Raw genomic sequence first — 21664 nt, forward strand, 5'->3', positions numbered from 1 at the left:
GAACGTGTGAAGATGGAGAAGATGGAATGGTAAGCTAGCTTAAGGTGGTAAAGAGATACATATAGTAGAAAGATGGATAAAAAATCGTAAATGAATTTTTATATGTTGCCCGAAATGTTGCTTAGTGCACAACTATTGGTTGTATGTTAAATTGACCATTCTAATGCACCTACCTACTTGATTTGCTTAATGGTCAATTTGTCGATCCTAAAACATCGATTGTTTAGGGCTAGCTTATCATTGCTATTGAGAAGTGTTTTTAAAAAGTGTTTTGGAAAAATAATTTTGAAAAGTACTTTTGAAAAGTTTGATTTACATTTAAGTATTTAGTATTGCTATCAAAAAGTCTTTTTTTTTTTTTAAATGTTCATTCTAGACATGATATTATAAAGTAACAAATAAACATTTAAATAATGTTCAAATTAGTTAATATTATAATATTTTAATAAGAATATAGAAAATAATTTATTATAGTTTATTGTTATTATTTTAATATATGAAAATAAATTTTAAATATTTGTTAAGTAATTAATCGAAAAGGAAAGTAACATGTGTTAGAGGGTTGAAAGCGTAATTAAACTGTTAAAAGTACTTTTGAGAGAGAAAAGATAAAAATTTTAACTTCTCCATTTAAGAAAAATACTTTTAAAAAGCCAAAAATTTTCTTTAAAAATTATTTATTTAGCATATTTTTTACTTCAAAAACATTTTTCATGTGAAAAGTGTTTTTAAACAGGACTAGATTTTTTAACCGACACTTGGACAAATTGGATGTGGAAGGCCTCGTAAGCTTTAGACTTTCTTTGGATCAGATCCTATTAGTTAGCAATATAAGAACATGCATTCTATTTGCATTGGCAAGAGAGAATAAATCTTTGTATTTCTAAGTATATGGAAAATTTCACACTAGTTCATCAAAAGAAATTTTCTAGTCAAATTTAGATTTTATACATTTAATTTTGAAATAAACAAATAAAATTATAAATAGAAATAAGGTAAAAAATTAAAATATTAAAACATTAAAAAATCATCAATTTAATCTTTAACATGTTTTAAAATATTGAATTTTAATTATTTTACATCACTTTAAAATGAAATAAATCAATTATTTTTAACTTAAATATTTATCTCTATGTAATTTTTTTCAAAATTAAATACTTTACAATAAAATTTTTAATTTATTTTTCAATTTATAATTCACAAATTGCTAAAGTAATATTGCCTGCGGTATCACACTACTAGTTTAATGATAAATTCGTATATGTTTTAGATTAATCGGTATAAGATCTAGATTTCAATGATCCTACTCCCTATTATAATTGCTTAGTTGTATAAGCAAACTTAACCTTCAAAAACCAAAGCTTTGGTTTAATTCCAAGATTAAGCTTTTAAAATTTCAAGTTATAGCATTTTTAATTTATATTTTATTCTAATTTAAATTTTAATGTTTAGATATTCGCTTGATTATATTTTGTAATGGTTAACTGTATTAATTAAATTTTGCTTTTAATTTTTTATTTTTAAATTAATTAATTTAAAATTTTATACTTTTGAATAAATTTAAATTATAATATAAATAGTAGCAGTCATATTTGTTTGGCCAAATTTTATTATTAATCCTATCCTGTGCATAAGTTGTGGATTTATTCATTTATTATCTATACTTCTTAAATTTTGAGATTTTAGTTTTGCCTCAAGTAGTAGCCATTAAATCTTTTAATTAAAATGATGTGGCTTTTTGATAGTATTATATGAAAATAATAAGCTAATGTGACATTATATATATAATAATATATTTATCGCATAAAATTTTGAAAATAGTAAAATTTAACTTAGAAAATTTAACTGCCATCCTTTGGTAATGATGGAAATTTCAAAATTTAAAAGTATAGTGATTAAAATGATTAAATTAAAATACTTTGATTAAATGAGAAATTTACCCATAGCATGAGCACTAATAAAAGAATGGGTAAATTTGCATTCAAACTTACTCAATTATTAGTAATTTTACGTTCAGGGTACCTAACTCTAAAAAATTACAAAATAATTACTAAACTATTCGAAAGTTTCCATTTAAATCATTGGACTATTAAACTCATTGCTGTATGGCCTTCTCTGCTCACATCACTTTCATGAATCGAAAGCTTTCATTTGTCTTCTCATTTTTCTACAATTCACTTTTTTTTCATGAAATAGCTTTAAACGTCATGAATTTGCAAATTAAAATCCTAAAAACTTTCTTCTCTGATCTCCAATACTAATAGTCTGATCAACCTGGATCTAAGGTATGTTCTTCTACTCATCGATAGATATTGATTCACCATATCAATCGTTAAATCGTCTTTTAGAGCTTAGTAATTGAAATTTTTTTAACAAATATTTAATTTATTAATTTAAATAAAAACTTTCAAATAGTTAAAAGATTATTTTATAACTTTATAAAATTAAATTAGCAAAACGAAAACTTACTAATATTTACATTCACTGTAACGTACATAAAACAATTTGATAAAGAAATCGGTAGCCAACCCGAGTTCCCGTTTCATTTACCCGAACGGGTTAGTCGTATATTTTGACGAATCTCCTCGACTTTCATGGCTCGTCTTGTACGAGTGAATCAGTTGGTCTGACAGAGTTGTAAAATTAGTATTACCGGAGTTTTAAAGAAAACCTAGCCTATTTGAAGACGTAGGAAAAAGAAAACATGGATCAAACGCAGAGATCAGTGGCAGCAGCTGCAAATTCCCGAACCTACCAGTTCCACCCTGCCCGAGCCGCCATTACCGATCTCTTCAATCTTTACTTAGGAGTAGTAATTTCTTTTTCGTCAAATTTTTCATTTTCTTGTGTAAATTTCTTCTCCGAAACATAGTTATTCTTTTTTTCTTTCAATTTTTTTTGCAGAGAAATAGCCGCCAAAAAGCTGATGATTCTGTTCGAGAACCACCGTAAGTTATTTTTTCCTCGAATTTTGATTGAGGGTTTAATTTCTTGCTTGAAAGAAAAATTAACTTAGAAATTTTCAGGAACAAAACCCAAAAGCGTGTGCTCGCTCTTAATAGAGAGCTTCCTCCTCGAAACGAGCAGTTCCTCCTAGATTTTGAGCAACTTCAGACTCAGTTTGGTGTAAGTTTTTTCCATTCTTTAAGCATTTTTTGTTGAGTTTTTATTTTTAAGCTGTCTGCTTGTTGCATTTCCTACTTGCTGTAGAGAAAAAAGCTGATTCTAAAAAGGTAATTTTAACCAAAGAGAAAATTCCGAGGCCAATTTTATCATAATTATTTTATGGATTATCCTAACAAGCTCCATTAGTGCACTCTTTAAGGTCTATCAATATATTATTTACAATTTTACAGTAAAAACGTTGTAATTATTTTGTACATTTTCTAATCTACCTACCTCAAATGTTTAGTTATACTCACGTAATGATGATATTACGCATCCAAGTCCATTCTGAGCCCGCATTCTCCAGGAGTTTTCAGCAGCATATAAGCCACGTAAACTAATACTCAGTAAGCTAATAATGTTGTACTAAATGCACTGGTTGACAAATTTTTTTCATCAATTTTAGTGTATTGGGTGAAGATATTACGATACATGGTAATCTTAAAGAGTTTTCTTTGGAACCCTGCAATTTTTGTATCCAAAATGTTGAAGCAGAAAGCAAGTACTACTGGTAGCAATCAAATGGCAACTCAATTAATCTGTCATTATCTGTTTTGAGTTGTTGGTTCTAAACTATATTTTTTGTGCCATTCTTGTCAGGACCAAGATCAGTTGCAGTCTGTGACAGAATCTGTCCTAATATCTTTGGTTATTCAGTGCTGTAGTCATGCACCTCGGGCGGAGTTTCTTCTTTTTGCTTTACGTAGCTTATGTAGTATAGGCTACGTTAATTGGGATACCTTTTTGCCATCCCTTCTTTCTTCAGTTGCCTCTGCGGAAGGGCCAGTAAGTCAAGGGAGTCAGGGAGTACCTTCTGTTTCATCAAGCGTATCACAATCCGGGATGATGCCATCTACTAGTGTAATTGCTAACGCTTCTAATTTTCAGTCTGCGAATGCTGCATCTACGTTAACTTCAGTTCATGTTATTGGGTCTCCAGCACAATCGACAATTGAACCTTCTTCGGGTGCTACTTTGTCCCCTGTAAAATTATCTAATATTGCCTGCAGTGGTCAACCATCTACAACTAGGATGGATTCATCTATAAGAGATAATGCTATAAGCAATTTACGTCAGCTATGCTGCAAGATAATTTTAACTGGGCTTGAATGTAATTTGAAACCAGTGACTCAAGCTGAAATTTTCCACCATATGCTGAATTGGTTGGTTAATTGGGATCAAAGGCAACATGGGAATGAGGAATGTGATGGAAAGTCCTGGAGACTGGAGAAGGCTCTAATTGAATGGCTGCACAGTTGTTTGGATGTAATTTGGTTGTTGGTTGAGGAAGATAAATGCAGAGTGCCCTTCTATGAATTACTCCGAAGCGGATTGCAGTTTATAGAAAACATCCCAGACGATGAAGCATTGTTTACGCTTATCTTGGAAATACATAGAAGGAGAGATATGATGGCTATGCATATGCAAATGTTAGACCAACACCTTCACTGCCCCACATTTGGAACTCATCGGATATTGTCACAGACAACTCCTAACGTTTCTGTTGAAGGTGTGGCAAACTTGCGGTATTCACCAATTACATATCCAAGTGTGCTTGGAGAACCACTTCATGGAGAGGTATGACCATTTTAACCTTATCATGCAACTAAAATACATTATACTTTCATTAAATTGAAATGATCTCAAGCTTCCTTTAGTTTCTTTTGGTCTAAGTTGCTCTGAATCTTCATTTTCCTTGAAGTATCTGTGTTTGACACCAGTGTCCAACAAACATGGATGTGCAGATACTATCCTCAAAATATATTGAAAAACACAGAAAAAATTGAATATACCTGTGTCAGACAGACAGATACCTGACATGATCCCCTAAGTTTGAGTAACCTAGTTTTTGGCAGCTTTTGTTAAAAAGATAGTAGTCTATAATACAATTGTTTGTCAAGTAATAGTGTGATTCAATGTTATGTCTTGGAGGTTCTTTTTAATCTACTCTTTTGATTGCAATGGTATGATTGTTAGAGCCATAACTCAGTTCTTCCATTGACTTATTGGGTAGGAGCCTCTGAGCTTTTACTTGCTTCTAGTGAATTCTGACTCACCCACGGAAAGTGCTAGCACAAAAGAAAGGAGGAGGTTTATGAAGCTCCTGCATCTGCTGTCTTAGTAGGTTGTAGGATCAGCTAAGAGAGAAAATCTTCTTCAGATACCCTACTTCTGCGAGGCAGACATTCGAACAGCCAAGAGCCAACCTTTCTGATATGTTATCCTAGTGGAGAGTAGATTTGGTGGGAAGGGGGAAGAGAGAATAAAATACCTAGGCAAACCTGTATTCTTCCTGTTTTATTATCAGAGTTTAGAATTCCACAATGTTGCTTTAAGAAATGCCATTTATGACCTATCATCATATAGGTCAGCTGGTTTATTATGAACCCTTTTTAAGGAATCTCTTAAGTTTTATTTTGATGTTATTTTTCGTTAAATCCTTCTTGAAATTATTTGATTTGAGGCCTTCTAATCTGTTTCTCTTGGTGTCTGTTTGCATCATTCTTTGTCCTCTTTTATGAATCATTCTTAGGTATGAATTGTTGAGTTTCTTTATCTAGCAGAAGGGTACATGTTAAAATGTGCCATTCCTGTCTTGAGTTTGATTCATGCTAAATCTCTTCCACAAAATGGGGAGAGGCTGTCAATTTTTCCATAACCTTCGAGTTTGCTTCTATTTGATAAGTTCAGCTCCCAGTTAAGAAAAGAAAACATTTTTGTGCATGTATGCTTATAGCATTTTGTGGCAATCAACAACTATATTTATCAGCTAATGTGGTTATGTGTATGTGTACCCGTGTATTTGTATATATTATATATAAGTTTTCTTTTTCTTTTCCTCTTTATATATGATTTGTAAATATGTTATGTGTGAATTGGGGGAAGAACTATACTTGCTAATATTAGGTTGCTATTTACTAAGAATGTATTAATAGTTGCTTATATTTATGTAGGATCTTGCAGCTTCTATCCAGAGGGGTAGTTTGGACTGGGAGAGAGCCTTACGTTGTATAAGGCATGCTATACGCTCTACTCCTTCTCCTGATTGGTGGAAACGTGTGCTTGTTGTGGCACCTTTTTATCGAGGTTCAGTGCCTACTCCTGGTGCTGTTTTTACATGTGATATGATTTGCGAGGCAACAATTGATAGAATTGTTGAGCTTTTGAAGTTGACAAATTCAGGCAATGAATTCTTCTCTTTATTTATTTACTTTTTGTTCTTTTGATTTCTTAATTTAAAAAGTCATTAATCATTATCGTTCCATTAGCATTCCTAGTATTGCTAGTTTCCAAAATAGCTGTGGGAATATGAAGCAGTTGAATTTCAATTTTCCTGATTTTTTCACATTTGGTTTTTATCTAATTGCAGAAATAAATTGCTGGCAGGAGTGGCTTGTCTTCTCAGATATATTCTTCTTTCTTATGAAAAGTGGATGTATAGATTTTGTTGATTTTATTGATAAGCTGGGCTCACGCCTTTCAGCAAGTGATCACCACATTCTTAATACAAATCATGTTACCTGGCTTCTTGCACAAATCATTCGAGTTGAGCATGTCATGACTGCTTTGAATACTGATTCTAGAAAGGTTGCTTCTAAATGGAAATTTTCATTGCCTTTCTTCTGTTCAATTTGGTACAACTTGATGAACTTTTAGGTCTTGTTCAAATATTAGGAGATACTTAGTCATAGTCTCACAAAATATGTGCATCTTTCATTCTAAGGATTATGATTTTCTGTGCCCACTACTTATTAGTAGATCTGGTAATTCATGTTTTCATGTTCTGTTGTGTATTTTGTGGTGTTATAATCGTGGTTAAGGTATTTTTATTTATATAAAATTTAACACATTTAATTTGTATTAAATAGGTTTGGAGACATTTGTATATTCATGTTGTGTTTATGTTATTATTATTTTTTGGAGTGTCTCATGTTTTAGTTATTTTTTCCTATCGTTTTCCTGATATGTGATCATATTGTGTTTAATATTGCCATAGCTACTAGTTAGTGATTGAGTAATTAGATGAATTAATTGCTTCAACTTAGACCTTGCAATTCTGCTGGTAGGTGGAAACAACAAGGAAGATTCTATCATTTCACAGAGAAGATAGGAGCTCTGATCCTAATAATCCCCAAAGCATCCTGCTTGATTTTATTAGCAGTTGTCAAAACTTACGCATTTGGTCACTGAATACATCAACCAGAGAATACTTGAATAATGAACAGTTGCAGAAAGGGAAGCAAATAGATGAGTGGTGGAGACAAGTGAGCAAAGGTACATATCATGCATGTGATATCATAGATTGAATAAATTTAATATGCAGCCATTATAGCTAGTTTCATGGTGAAGCTAAATACATTTGTGTCCTATATGCACAGTTTCTTGCTTGTATTTCTTTTTCACTGTTACAATCTACAACCCCCTTATCATTAACATGGTCAAATTCCATTGACATGCCTGATCTTCTAACTGCTTGTAAAATTCATCAAAACCTGCTTCATACTGTTTGAATGAACCATAATGTATAGCTCAAGTTTTTACAGTTTTAAAATGTTCTAATTGTTTTTAGGGGAACGCATGATGGATTATATGAGTATGGATGATAAATCAATTGGGATGTTTTGGGTTGTCTCCTACACGATGGCGCAGCCAGCTTGTGAAACGGTCATGAATTGGTTATCTTCTGGTGGAGTTACAGAGTTGTTACCCGGAGCAAATGTACAGCCCAATGAGAGATTCATGGTGATGCGGGAAGTTAGTCCATTGCCGATTTCACTGTTATCTGGCTTTTCAATGAATCTTTATTTGAAGTTGGTCTTTCAAATGGAAGAATCTTTATTTGCTGGGCAGGTATTATCCTAAATAGAGTAATGTAATGTAGTTTATAAATTGACCACTATTTTTCTTGTAGGCTTAATTAATTTTTATTTGGTCTTTGACAGTTGGATCACTACTGATTTTCAAACTGTTTCTAATGCTTGTTATTGATTCTTTTGACGCAGGTTGTTCCTAGTATTGCTATGGTTGAAACTTACACCAGATTGTTGCTCATTGCACCTCATTCGTTATTTCGTTCACACTTCAGTGTAACTTGCTTCCCATCTAATGTTATTATTTCTTATCTTTTAGAAGATTTCTTAGTAAAGGAATAGTGTCATGCAGTTTTTGAGATTTGTAGTATAAATTTTGTCCATTGGAAAAGTTATTCCATATCATTTTTAATGGAAGTCTTAAGAAGTAATTGCCACTTTCAATATACTTGTAACCTCATTCTTGCTACGGGCTGAAAGTAAGTCAATCATCCTACTAATTTGGAAAAACAAATTTTGACTTATAATGACTTTATCTGTCAATATAATGTGTTTTTCAGATTTCCTGACATCTGTTCAAGATCATGCTACTTTTCATCCAAACCTCCTAACTGACTAAATGTAACAATTCACCCTTTATTAAATCATTTAATTTAGAAAATTGCACTTTGGAATTTCTTTCCAAACCCGTTGAACCATCCATTGGCAACTTATATAAGAGCCAATGATCATTTATGATCAATAGATGACTCCATGTAGTAGGAGAAGGCTTAGTTGTTGTCTGACTGCTGTTTTTTTTTCAATTTAGACCAAAGCTAAAGTCTGATTTCCTTATTCTCTTTTTATGGGTTTACAAAAATATATTGTCACTTGCTAATAGAATAATAGGATTTCTTTAAAATGCCTTCTTTGCAGCATTTGGCACAGAGGAATGCTTCTTTATTGAGCAAGCCTGCGGTGACACTTCTGGTGCTTGAAATTGTCAACTATCGTCTGCTTCCACTGTACAGGTTATCTTCTGCATGGTTCATTCAGCGAAGATACTCCTCTCCCTTCTGCTGGTCATAGCATGTGATAGTGTTTAGAATGGAATTTGCAGTTTCAGATTGAGCTTTCTGATTCCCGAGGATTTCTGTGCCCTTTGCCCTTGTTTACTTTTTTATTACTCTTATACCTCTGCCACTACTTAATATATTGTTATAAATGCTCAAGATTAGCTTCACTCTTAGGATTTTGGCAGCTTGAAAGCCTTGGGATTTGATCTTTCTTATTTGCAATTTGATGATATCATATATGAGATTTGCAATCTATTTTTATAGGTACCAAGGAAAATGCAAACCTCTGATGTATGATGTTACAAAGATAATTTCTGCTTTAAAAGGAAAACGGGGGGATCACCGTGTATTTAGATTGGCAGAGAATTTGTGCATAAATCTGATTTTGTCTTTGAGAGACTTTTTCTCGGTGAAAAGGGAAGGGAAGGTAAAAACGGCTATCTCCAACAAATTTTTTTGTTCTCTCTTTTCCCTTGCTTAATTTAGGTAAAATTTTGAAACTGACTTTTGCAGGGGCCCACTGAATTCACAGAAACTTTAAATCGGATAACTATAATCACTCTTGCCATCACCATTAAAACCCGCGGAATTGCAGATGCTGATCACCTACTTTACCTTCAAACTATGTTGGAACAGATATTGGCAACTAGCCAGCATACATGGTCAGAGAAAACACTACGTTTTTTTCCCTCTATTCTTCGAGATCTCTTAATGACACGGACAGACAAAAGAGGACTTGCAATTCAAGAATGGCTACAGGTTCAACTGATGTTTCTTTAAAAAAAAGAATCAAAATTCCTTTTCCTTATTCTAATTTTATTTGATATCTCCTGTGGGATAAATGATCCCAATAAAAAACACAAGGCATTGCTTACCAAATATGCAAGATGAGTGTAAGAAGAAAAAGGAAGAAATAGTTAATGCCTCAAGATTCAGATGTCTAGAGAATTTTCATGAAAGGGTTTGTTAGATAAAAAGGAGAAATCTAACATGATGAGAAAATATTCTTTGGAGCTATATTTATTTAATTTTATTGCTGAGTGCTTATTTCCAATTATACTTTGAGAGTGAATGGATTATATTAGACGCAGGGACACTGATATATACGTGTTTCTCATGAATTTAAAGGAACCTGAAATTTTTCTTCTTCTGTGCGGTTATTCATCACTTTGTTGAAATGTTCTATGTATTGTTTCAAATTTCAATGCATGGTTTTATTATTAATAATAGTTGTTTGCCTTGTGTTATCCTCATTGTTTCTTGCTTGCCTAGATTTCTTGCAGCAGCTAATAGTGGAACATGTTCTTACTTTTTTACAGTCAGAAACAACAGTGATTAACCAATGCACACAACTTCTTTCATCATCTGCTGAACCAAATTATGTCATGACCTATATCAATCACAGTTTCCCTCAACACCGCCAATATCTGTGTGCTGGTGCATGGATATTGATGCAAGGGCATCCTGAAAACATTAACAGTGGAAACTTGGTATGTTTATCTCGTCTTTTCTGGAAAGATCACTTGAATGGAATCATGTTGTGACTTTTCTGATAGCTACGATGCTCCCTTTTTTCCTAAATATTTCATTATAATGTTAAAGATCATCATCTTTTGCAAATATTGAGTCAGGCACGGGTATTGAGAGAATTTTCTCCTGAAGACGTGACATCCAATATCTATACAATGGTGGATGTATTACTTCATCACATTCACATAGAGCTGCAGCATGGGCATTCCTTGCAGGTTGTAGCCATCTTCTCTGTAGATTCATTAACTAAATTGTCGCCTTTGTTAAGCATTTCATCTTGTTTGCCCTTTTCAGGACCTTTTACTGAAAACTTGTGCAAACCTGGCCTTTTTTGTTTGGACCCATGAGCTGATTCCTTTGGATATATTGCTTCTAGCACTCATTGACCGTGACGATGATCCCCATGCGCTGCGTATTGTGGTATGCCCCTCTGAAATATTTTTCTACTATTCTCGCTAAACTTTTGTTCTTACATATTCTTCTCTAAATTCGTTGTTGTGCATAACAATTGGCCTAATATAGGTTCCTTTGTTGTCCTCAAAAATGACATTTAGTTAGATTATCATGAACACATGAAGTTCTAGTAGCACTTTGCTTATCTAAATGTATTTTTCTTTTATCTTCTGTCTTTGATTCTTATTTTATTTTCTTGCTCTTCTACACCTTGCTGATTCTTCGTTTGATATCATCTTGGATATTATTGAAAAACTTAATTATCGTCTTGTTTGAGTTTATCTAGATGAAGTTTAATGCAGAAAATGCTTACTACTTCTGTTTTAAGGTAAACTGTTGAGTTGTTATTGAGATTTGTATCTGCATTAATGTTCAGATAATTCAATTAAAACTTGCAGATAAGCTTACTTGACAGGCAAGAGCTTCAACAAAGGGTGAAATTATACTGTATGAATCGTGGCCCCCCTGAGCATTGGCTTTACACTGGAATATTTAAGCGCAGTGACTTGCAAAAAGCCCTTGGCAATCATCTCTCATGGAAGGAGAGGTGATTTTTTTTTGTTTAATTGAACACTCCAATTAAAGCTGAAATTTAATTTATCCAGTGATGGTAGAGCTCTCTTGTTAAATTGATATATTTGGTTTGGAGTAAAATATGCTATTTGCCTTGTTGGGATAGATTCTTAGTAGAGTATAAGCTATATGTTTTGTGTTTTGTCAATTATTTATATTTATCATTATTGTTGACAACAGGTATCCTACATTCTTCGATGATATTGTGGCACGTCTGCTTCCAGTCATCCCCTTAGTTGTTTACAGACTTATTGAGAATGATGCTATAGAATCTGCTGACAGGATTTTGGGCATGTATTCTCTATTTTTAGCTTACCACCCTTTGAGATTTACATTTGTTCGTGACATTCTCGCGTATTTCTATGGTCATCTACCTGGAAAGTTAATTGTTCGAATATTGAATGTACTAGATCTCAGCAAGGTAGTACACTTCTTGTTCCCTGCTCTTCTCAATTAAACTTGTTTTTCTTAAGCCTTTCTCTTGTTGAAACTTATTGGCTTAAAATATGTTTCAGATTCCGTTTTCTGAGTCGTTCCCTCAGCACATTAGTTCATCAAATCCTGCAATATGCCCCCCACTAGAATATTTTGCGACTCTTTTATTGGCTCTAGTGAATAATGTCATACCCCCATTAAACAGTAACTCAAGAACTGGATCAATGGGGGATGCTTCTAATAATTCAGTGCGTGGTCCTCATAATAAAACCCCTGCAACACCTCAGTCTGGGCCAGCGAATGCTTCTGAAGGTCAAAAAGCATTCTATCAAATTCAGGACCCAGGGACATATACTCAGCTGGTTCTGGAAACAGCCGTCATAGAGATCCTCTCTCTTCCCATTTCCGCTTCTCAGATTGTGTCATCTCTTGTTCAAATTGTTGTCAACATACAACCAACTCTGATTCAGTCCAGCAATGGATTGCATGGAGCTTCTAGTGGTGCCGTGCAAGGTTCAGTTTTACCAACATCCCCTTCTGGAGGCAGTACAGATAGTGCTGGCAGATCTACTCCTTCAGTGTCAGGGATCAACACCTCTAGTTTTGTTTCCCGAAGTGGTTACACTTGTCAACAGCTTTCATGCTTATTTATCCAAGCTTGTGGTTTGTTGTTGGCCCAACTCCCTCCTGAGTTTCACTTACAGCTTTACATGGAAGCTTCACGAATAATTAAAGAGAGTTGGTGGCTAACTGATGGGAAGAGATCATTGAGTGAACTAGACTCTGCTGTTAGCTATGCTTTGTTGGATCCAACATGGGCTTCCCAAGATAATACCTCTACGGCCATAGGTATTGTATCATTTATGGAACTCATTTTTATTGATCTTTCCATGTTTATTTTCTTTTCTTATTCTTTGAATTGAGAATAATAGTGTGAACCAAATTTAATGTTTTTTATATGCCATAATTGACTTAAGGATTTCATGATTCGCTGAATTGCAATTATGCAAGTCTGAAACTGTTTTCAGAATTACAGAATATACAAAAGTTCCTCTAAGGATATGGATGAAGATCTAGCATTTAATTGTGTTCAAGGTTAGGGAGGATAACTAACTTGAATTTCTCATGAGTGACCTAATTGAGGCTAGCAAAAATAATACTGATTCCTTGCCTGGCTAAGATAATTTATGCTTATTGAGGGGTCAAACTATTAGACTTCTGCTTTGTTGGTTATATATTTTTTGAAGTGTTCATTTCGTATTTTGGATTTTGAAGAATTATTAAGGCGTTTAGGGTGTTTTAGGATTTCTTAATAATGCCAGGGCCAGTTCCAAAACAGTGACATATATTGTCTGCTGACTTGCACTCTAATGTGATTATTCCTTTGTTGTATCAGGTAATATAGTTGCATTACTTCATTCTTTCTTCAGTAACCTCCCACAAGAATGGCTAGAGGGAACACATGTCATTATTCAACAGCTCCGGCCGGTAACATCGGTTGCTATGTTGAGAATAGCATTCCGGATAATGGGCCCCTTGCTTCCAAGACTTGTTACTGCTCACAATCTTTTTAACAAGGTATAGCAGTCAATTATTTTATATCTAATAGAATGCTTTTCTCCAGATAGTTTTTTGTTTTGCTGGAAGTTCCCTTTTGTTTATCACTCTTCTGCATTGCTTACCTAAGACCTAACGAATTTCTGGTTGAGATTTTATTTTGAATATGAAAGTAACATCACGTCATAAATGGAGTCTGATGTTCAGTTGTCCACTTTGGAGATCATAAGTTAGCAAACTTGTTCTTTTGATGGTAAATGACGGTTAATTGTATCTACCTGTTTCATGTCTAGTTCTTATTGGTTGCATCTCCAGCATACAGATGACTATGATTTAATCTTATTGAGTGGCTGTTAGGAGTTTGGCATGTTGGCAGATATGATAATATTACTAATCAGATAACCAGATGTATATAGAATGTGAAAGGGGAATATTGGAGAAAGAAGCACATGCAGATAAGAGTGCATGAAAAATTCAAGGTCTTAGAAGAACTGGAAATCTCGAAACGTTGGGGCATCGACCTAAAAGAGGTTGATTTTGGTGTTTCAAAGAAAAAATGATGTGGCAAAGATGATTTTAGAAAAAAAGGCTTATGCTCCAGAGAGAACATGCAATAGGATGTTGACATGGTCTGGTATACGGTAACTTGAGTTTTGTATAGAATTTTTAGCATAAAAAAGAAAGGGCAAGAGGAAACCATGACTGATATAAGGTTTATAACATTTAACCAACGCATGATTGATTGTCCTGTGCTTACTTTTTATGAAATATCTTTCAGATTCTATCGTTACTATTGAATACACTGGTGGATGTATTTGGAAAAAACACTCAACCGCCAGTCCCTGTGGAAGCATCAGAAATAACAGATCTGATCGACTACCTGTAAGTAACCCCGGTTTGATGATTTCATTTGATATTGGCAATAAAAGTAGGCAAGGTATGAGTGGCATTGATGTTGAAATAATGTTGTTTCAGTCACCATATCATCCACTACGAAGGACAGGCAGGGCCAGTTCAAGCCAACAGCAAGCCGAGGCCAGAGGTGTTGAGTATTTGTGGGAGAGCTGCAGAAAGTCTACGGCCAGATGTACAGCATCTTTTATCCCACTTGAAACCTGACGTTAACTCTTCAATATATGCTGCTACGCATCCAAAGATAGCTCAGAATCCTTCCTCCTGATTCTCAACCTATCCAACCTCCATTTAAGTAGGTTTTTTGAGATGTGTGGATACAGCAAGCATGTAAAATCACTGGGTTTGGGCCAAAAGCCATCCATGAAATTTATATATCAAACTGGGTTTTTTTTGGCTTAGCTAGGAGCCTGACGTAGTTGGGTGCTAATCTTTTCTTTTTCCCCTTCAAAATGGGGCTACTATTCTATACTAATGTAAAAGAAGAGTTAAAACTGTTGGTTTATAGAACCACTTAATTTGTAGATCAATATTGTTTTTGAAAGTTTTCAAGATAGCATTTAATAAAATTGTTCTATATTTTATTAACTAAAATTGAACTTAAACAGAGAAAAGTGTCAGAACTTAAATGGAAAAATAATTCTCTTATTCTAATAAACTATTAAAAGATAAAATAAAATATTCTTACAATATCTCATTCTAAGATTTATGTAAATAAGATTTATCTATCTAAATAAATTTAAAATATATCTTCAAAATATATGGGTTTCACATATTTCAACACCCTTCCTCAAGTTGGTGTATATATATTAATCATGCTCAACTTACAAGAAAACCAAACTTGTCTTACAGAGCCCTTTGATGAGCATGTCAGTAATCTGTTGTCTTAAAGGAACAAATGACATGTACACTTGGCATTCTTCAATCTTCTCCTTGATAAAGTGTTTATTAATCTCAACATGTTTAGTTCTATCATGCTGGACTGAGTTGTGAGCAATACTAATGGCAGCTTTGCTATCACAATACAACTTCATTGGTGAAGTTATTGGTTTCCTCAACTCTTCCATCATTCTTTTTAACCACATCATTTCACAAATTCCTTGAGCCAATGATCTAAACTAAGCCTTTGCACTATTTCTTACTACAACACTTTGTTTTTTGCTTCGCCAAGTCACAAGGTTTCTCCAAACAAATGTACAGTATCATGATGTAGATCTTCTATCTGTTATTGAGCCTGCCCAATCTGCATTTGTATAAGCTTCAATTCCTCTTTGTTCAGATTTCTTGAAGAATAGGCCCTTTCTAGGTGAACTCTTCAAGTATCTCAGAATCCGAAACACTATTTCTTTATGTTCCTCCATTGGGGAGTGTATAAATTAACTCACTAAGCTCACTGCAAAAGCTATGTCTAGCCTTGTATGTGATAAGTAAATTAACTTACCAACTAATCGACCTTCTTTATTTTCACCTTTTACATTTGGATCAATTGGTGTGTCAGCTGGGCGACAACCATTCATCCCAATCTTTTTTAAAAGATCAATCACATATTTTTTCTGAGAGGCCACAAGACCCTTCTTTAATTGAGCAACTTCCATTCCAAGAAAGTATTTCAAATGACCCAAGTCTTTGATCTCAAACTCCAATGCTAGATGCTCCTTGAGACACCTTATTTCATCCACATCATCTTTTGTAAGAATGATATCATCGGCATAAAGTATAATAACTGCTATTCTACCTCTTTGTGAGTGTCGATAAAACATTGTGTGATCAGCTTGCCCTTGTGAGTAATCTTATTTTTTAATAACATGAGTAAACCATTCAAACCAAACTCGAGGAGACCGCTTTAGACCATACAAAGATTTCTTGAGCTTACATACTCGAGTTCCAAATTTTTCTTCAAAACCTGGAGGAGGATCTGTGTAAACTTCTTCTTCAAGTTTCCTATTTAGGAAAGCATTCTTCACATCTAGCTGCTGTAAAGACCAATCAAGACTACCAGCAATTGATAAAAGAACTCTAATGGAATTTAATTTGGCTATTGGAGCAAATGTTTTAAGATAATCTATCATGTATGTTTGAGTGTACTCTTTAGCCACCAACCGGGCTTTGTATCTATCTAAAGATTCATTTGGTTTGAATTTGGTTGTGAAAACCCATTTACAGTCCACTATTTTTTTTCCCTACAGGTAATTCCACTGTTTTCCATGTACTTGTTTTATCAAGAGCGCACATCTCCTTTAAAATAGCCTCCTTCCATTCAGGAACCTGTAAAGCATCTTTCACATTTTTGGGTATTTTCACAGTATCGAGACACGAAACAAAGGCTGAGAATGTTGAATACAAGGCTGGATTATGAGCTTTACTTGGACTTTTAACAAGATCTTGCGGGTCGAATTCTTGGTGATGAATCTGTTGGATTCTACTTTCTTAATTTCGGTTTCTTTTTGAGTAAACAATTAACTCCTTTGTTTGTTCTTTATTCTCATGATTAGACTCTACACCTTCATACTCCTTTTTATTAACAACATTAACATCATTAATTTCCGTGTTAATCATAAATTCGCCTTCCCCATTATTAGAATCCCTATGTTGTATATTCCTAGTCTTTTCTTGATCAGTTATAGAATCTTCTTTATTATAATTCCCTCCCTGAAGATTAGAATCAAAATAAGATTGCGTTTCAACAAATGTGACATCCATGGTAACAATAATCTTCTTATCAATTGGATCATAACATTTGTAATCCTTCTTATTAGAAGCATAGCCAACATAGACACATTTTTTTTACTCTAGGATCTAGTTTACTTTGGTTGTGAAGATGAAAAAAAATACTACACCCAAAAACTCGAAGGGATAAATTTGTGATCAATTTAGAATTAGGAGAGTTATCTTTAAAGAGACAAAAATGAGTTTTATAATTTAGAGTTTTACTAGACATTCTATTAATAAGATATGTAATTGTTAATAAGGCTTCGCCCTAAAGATAACATGGTACTTGACTAGTGAACATCAAAGCTCTAGTTACTTCCAAAAGATGTCAGTTTTTTGTTTTTGCAATCCCGTTTTGTTGTGGTGTATTTGTACAAGAACTTTGGTGGACTATTTCATGTTTGGTTGAGAAAACAACTAATTGGTCACTAAAAAATTTCCCTCCATTGTCACTCCAAAATACTTTTATTTTTACACCAAATTGTGTTTTCATCATAGCATAAAAAGACTGAAATACATTTTTAACTTTAGACTAATCTTTTAATAAAAAACCCAACAAATACGAGTATGATCATTAATAAATGTGACAAACCAAATTTTTCCTAAAAAAATTGAGACCCTTGAAGGTCCCCAAACATCACTATGAATTAACAAAAAAGGTTTGGAAGTTTTATATTTTTGAGTTGGAAAGAATGACCGATGATGTTTAGCCAATTCACAAAATTCACAGTGATATGAAGAAGGACTTCTATTTTTAAATAGTTTAGGTAAAAAATATCTTAAATAGTAAAAATTAGGATGTCCAAGCCTATAATGCCAAATCATAACCTTAACAAAACCAAAAACAGAATTTAAACATAAAGTAATTGTTGGTTGACTTAGATGGTCATCGTCAAGAAAGTAAATTCCACTAGATTATTTAGCATTGCCAATCATCCTCCCTGAGATCATGTCCTGAAATTTACACATAGAGGAGTTAAATATAACATGACAATTCGAGGACTGAGATAATTTATTGACTGATATAAGATTATAAGCTAGATTTGACACATGTAAAACATCATGTAAAACCAAGGAAGACGAGAACGACTCATCTACTACTTTGATTTTTTTTTCTTGCATAAGGTGTGTAAGCTGAAACAAAAGAAAATGACTACTAGTCATGTGATCACTAGCTTTAGAATCAACGATCCACGTGTTTGTTTTACAAGGCTTGACACTGAAAAAAACAGAAAAATTAGTACTTGATTGGGCAAAGGAGGAAGAAGGATTATTGGATGAGTTAGGAATAAAAGAATTCATCCGAAACTGTGGTAATTGAAAAAGCTTGTGTAGATGCTCTAATTGTTCCTTAGTAAATGAGAGATCTTTCTAGAGAACTTTGGCCCTCATAATTTTCATTAGTTGTTTGGAAAGCTATGTTATCGCCTGATTGTGAACCACGACCATTGCCACTCTTTTTTCTTCCATACGTTGGTTTTCTATGGAGCTTCTAACACGTTTCTCGAGTGTGCCAATATTTTTTACAGTGATCGCACCAATGTTTTTTTTTTCTTTTTCACTATCATCATTATTTTTAATAGTTATAAGAGCAGAATTGTCATCATTAACTTCAAATTCTAGTCTTAACATTACTTTTCGCCTTGTCTCCTCTCTTCTAACTTCATAAAAAATCTCACAGAGTCTTGGAAGCAATTTTTTTTCCTAAGATCTGAGATCTCATTTCATCAAATTCTTTATTTAAACCAGCTAGAAACAAATAAGCTCGTTCATTCTCTTCTTTTCTCATAGCTTTTACGCCATCTCTGGGACACTCTTATTCATCATTATAACATTTATCTAGTTCTTGCCAAAGAGACATCATCTCGTTATAATAAAAAGTAACTTTCTTTTCCCCTTGTCTAGCTTTCTAGAGTTGTTTTTAACTCAAAGATCTGTGAAGCATTTTTTAACTCTGAATAGGTGTCTTTCATAGGTTCCCAAACGTATTTAATAGTTGGGAGAAAAAGAAAAGGCTTACCTATGGATGCTTCCATGGAATTAATAAGCCAGGCAATTATCATAGAATTTTCTAATTTCCACTTGCTTATCTTTGGATCGCCTACCTATGGTTATTTGACTTTTTCAGGTAAATGACCTAGCTTGCCGCGCCCATCAATTACTAATTTTACGGACTACGACCATTTCAAGAAATTCTTGCCATTCAGCTTGTGAGATGTCAACTGAAAAGAAAGGTGAGACGCCTCTGTCCCTTGAGTCATTGTACTCTCAATAGTTGTTTCAATGGTAGAACTTTCTTCCTTTGTCTGATTGCTGAATCTCTTATCTCTAGTGAATGTTGTTTTAACCATGATGTTGCTAGAGATTTAACTTAGCTCAGATGCCATGAAAGTATTCAAGAGAGCATTTAATAAAACTATATTATATTTTATTAACTAAAGAACTGAACTTAAGAGCCATAAAAATAATTCCCTTATTCAAATAAACAACTAAAAGATAAAATAAAATATTCCTAGAATATCTCAAATGATTTATTCTAAGATTTACCTAAATAACATTTATCTACCTAAATAAATTTAAAATATATCCCCAAAATATATAGGTCTCACATATTTTAACAGTTTCTCCCTTAATAGAGTTATTTTATTGAGTCATATATATTGTAAAAACTAACAAAAAAACGAATCATATTTATACGGATTGCTGCTTTGTTTTTAGGCATACTTGCTTATTTAATACTCCACCTATACAAAAAGAAAGTTATTTTAGCTTTTTAATTAGTTTTTCGCTTTTTTTAGCTCTTGAACTTGTATTGTTTGTCAAATCACTTCTAAATAACTGGAAAAATTATTTTTATTAAATAATAATTTTGAGGCATACACGTGGATATCACATTAGCAATTAATTAATTCTTTAAAAATTAAAAATATCATATTTTTATATTTTATATTTTTAATAATTTTATTTTTAAAATTTTAAATTTAAAAAATTAATTAATTGTTAACACAATATTTATGTAGCAATCAGTATCTTAACTTTTTCATTCATTTTGAGCAATTTGACAAATAACTCAAATTTAAGAGTTGAAAAGGACAAAAATTAAATAATAAATTAAAATAACTTTTTCCTTAAAGTTGAGGGGCTAAATAATTTATTATTATATATATATTTTTTCCATTAAAATGAACTAAAATGTTGATGCATTTCTTATTATACAATTCTTAAATTACATGTAAAACCTCTAAATTGGAAGGGATATTATAGGCCAATTGGAATTCACGACCTTTAAATTACTATAACAATAACAGTATTAACGTCTGTTGTTTGCGGCTTTGAAATGGTTTATTTTTCAACCTCTTAGCCAATAATCTCCGGCCTCAAATAAAAACAGTAGCTACTTGATATGGCTTTTCTTTTTCATTATTCGTCTAGCATTTTTCCAACCTTCATCCTAAATATATTTTTTAAAATTTATAATTGAGATGAATTTCAACTTATATTTTAGAAGAACATTGTCTTCTTTTTTTTTTTTTAATAAAGAAAGCCACGACTTAACCATTAGAGTTGGCAAAACAGGTCCAAGCTTAAAAGTTCATCCATGTCGATTCGAGCTTGTAACAAATCCGAATTCGAGAAAATCCAATTTGAAAAAACTCGAGCTTGAGAAAATCCGAGCCCAACAGTACTTGAACTCGAGAAAATCTAAGCTCGTAACAGACCGGAGCTCGAGATCGAGACTGATTGTAACGTCCCAAAACCCGGCCTAGAAGTTTAGACCGAATCTTAGAGGTTACATTGATCACCGAAGTGATCTAAAAGTAATTTACAAATCGACTTGTCGAAATTTCATTTCAACTTGATTTATACTAAATCATGAAACCATTTAGAATTTAAAACTAAAAATTTAAGTTGTGTTATAGACATTCGGAAATAGAGTTCCGCCGTTTCTAAAATTCAGTCCAAAAGAAATTTACGAAAAACCAAAATTAAGTTGTACCATAGTCTCTCTAGATATTTACTTATAGTCTAAAGCAGTTAGAAAAAAACTAAAAATTGAAACAGAACCCTCATTGCAGCTAATTTGAAACTTATCCGTCTGAGACATCTAACTGTCGAGTCCAAGCTTTAGAACATAAGGGTACTTGAAAAGGGAAAACTAAGGGAGTGAACTACACAAGCTCAGTGTGAATCCAAAACTAAAAGTAAGAACCAAAAGACAAAGAAACAAACCAGAATACTCTCAAAACATTGCCCAAACAACCGATCAAAAGTACAAAATACGAATACAAAATCACAAACCGCTTTTACAAAATTTCAATCACACACCTTAGTGGACACAAAATAGTACATGCACCCCAATGTTTAGACAAATAACATGTAAACGGATGCAAATGATATGTAACAAGTCAGACAATAATCCCACCCATCCAGCCAAACACTTCTCTATCCCCCTATCACCCCACG

General features: G+C 33.1%; 1 protein-coding gene across 3 annotated transcripts; it reads left to right on the forward strand.

Moving 5' to 3' along the window:
• Positions 1–2485: 2485 nt before the first annotated feature.
• On the forward strand, positions 2486–15085 carry LOC108460350 (mediator of RNA polymerase II transcription subunit 23). 3 transcript variants are annotated; one of them, XM_053025644.1, is made up of 21 exons: positions 2486–2948; positions 3027–3126; positions 3413–3512; positions 3766–4743; positions 6120–6348; positions 6536–6753; positions 7233–7440; positions 7736–8016; positions 8169–8252; positions 8892–8986; positions 9296–9458; positions 9545–9790; positions 10351–10521; positions 10663–10776; positions 10856–10981; positions 11413–11561; positions 11768–12008; positions 12103–12871; positions 13419–13600; positions 14358–14461; positions 14555–15085. In XM_053025644.1, exons 4-21 carry the CDS (start codon positions 4009–4011, stop codon positions 14757–14759), a joined length of 4320 nt encoding a protein of 1439 aa, XP_052881604.1. In that variant the 5' UTR covers positions 2486–2948; positions 3027–3126; positions 3413–3512; positions 3766–4008; the 3' UTR covers positions 14760–15085. The 3 variants fall into 3 exon arrangements, with proteins under 3 accessions (XP_052881604.1, XP_017615296.1, XP_017615297.1); XM_017759807.2 differs by lacking the exon at positions 3413–3512 and having other exon boundaries at positions 2486–2812; positions 2905–2948; XM_017759808.2 differs by lacking the exon at positions 3413–3512 and having other exon boundaries at positions 2486–2809; positions 2905–2948.
• The last annotated feature ends 6579 nt before the right edge of the window (positions 15086–21664 follow it).

This window comes from Gossypium arboreum, chromosome 3 (genome assembly GCF_025698485.1).
Source record: "Gossypium arboreum isolate Shixiya-1 chromosome 3, ASM2569848v2, whole genome shotgun sequence".
In the NCBI taxonomy this organism is placed as follows: Eukaryota; Viridiplantae; Streptophyta; class Magnoliopsida; order Malvales; family Malvaceae; genus Gossypium; species Gossypium arboreum.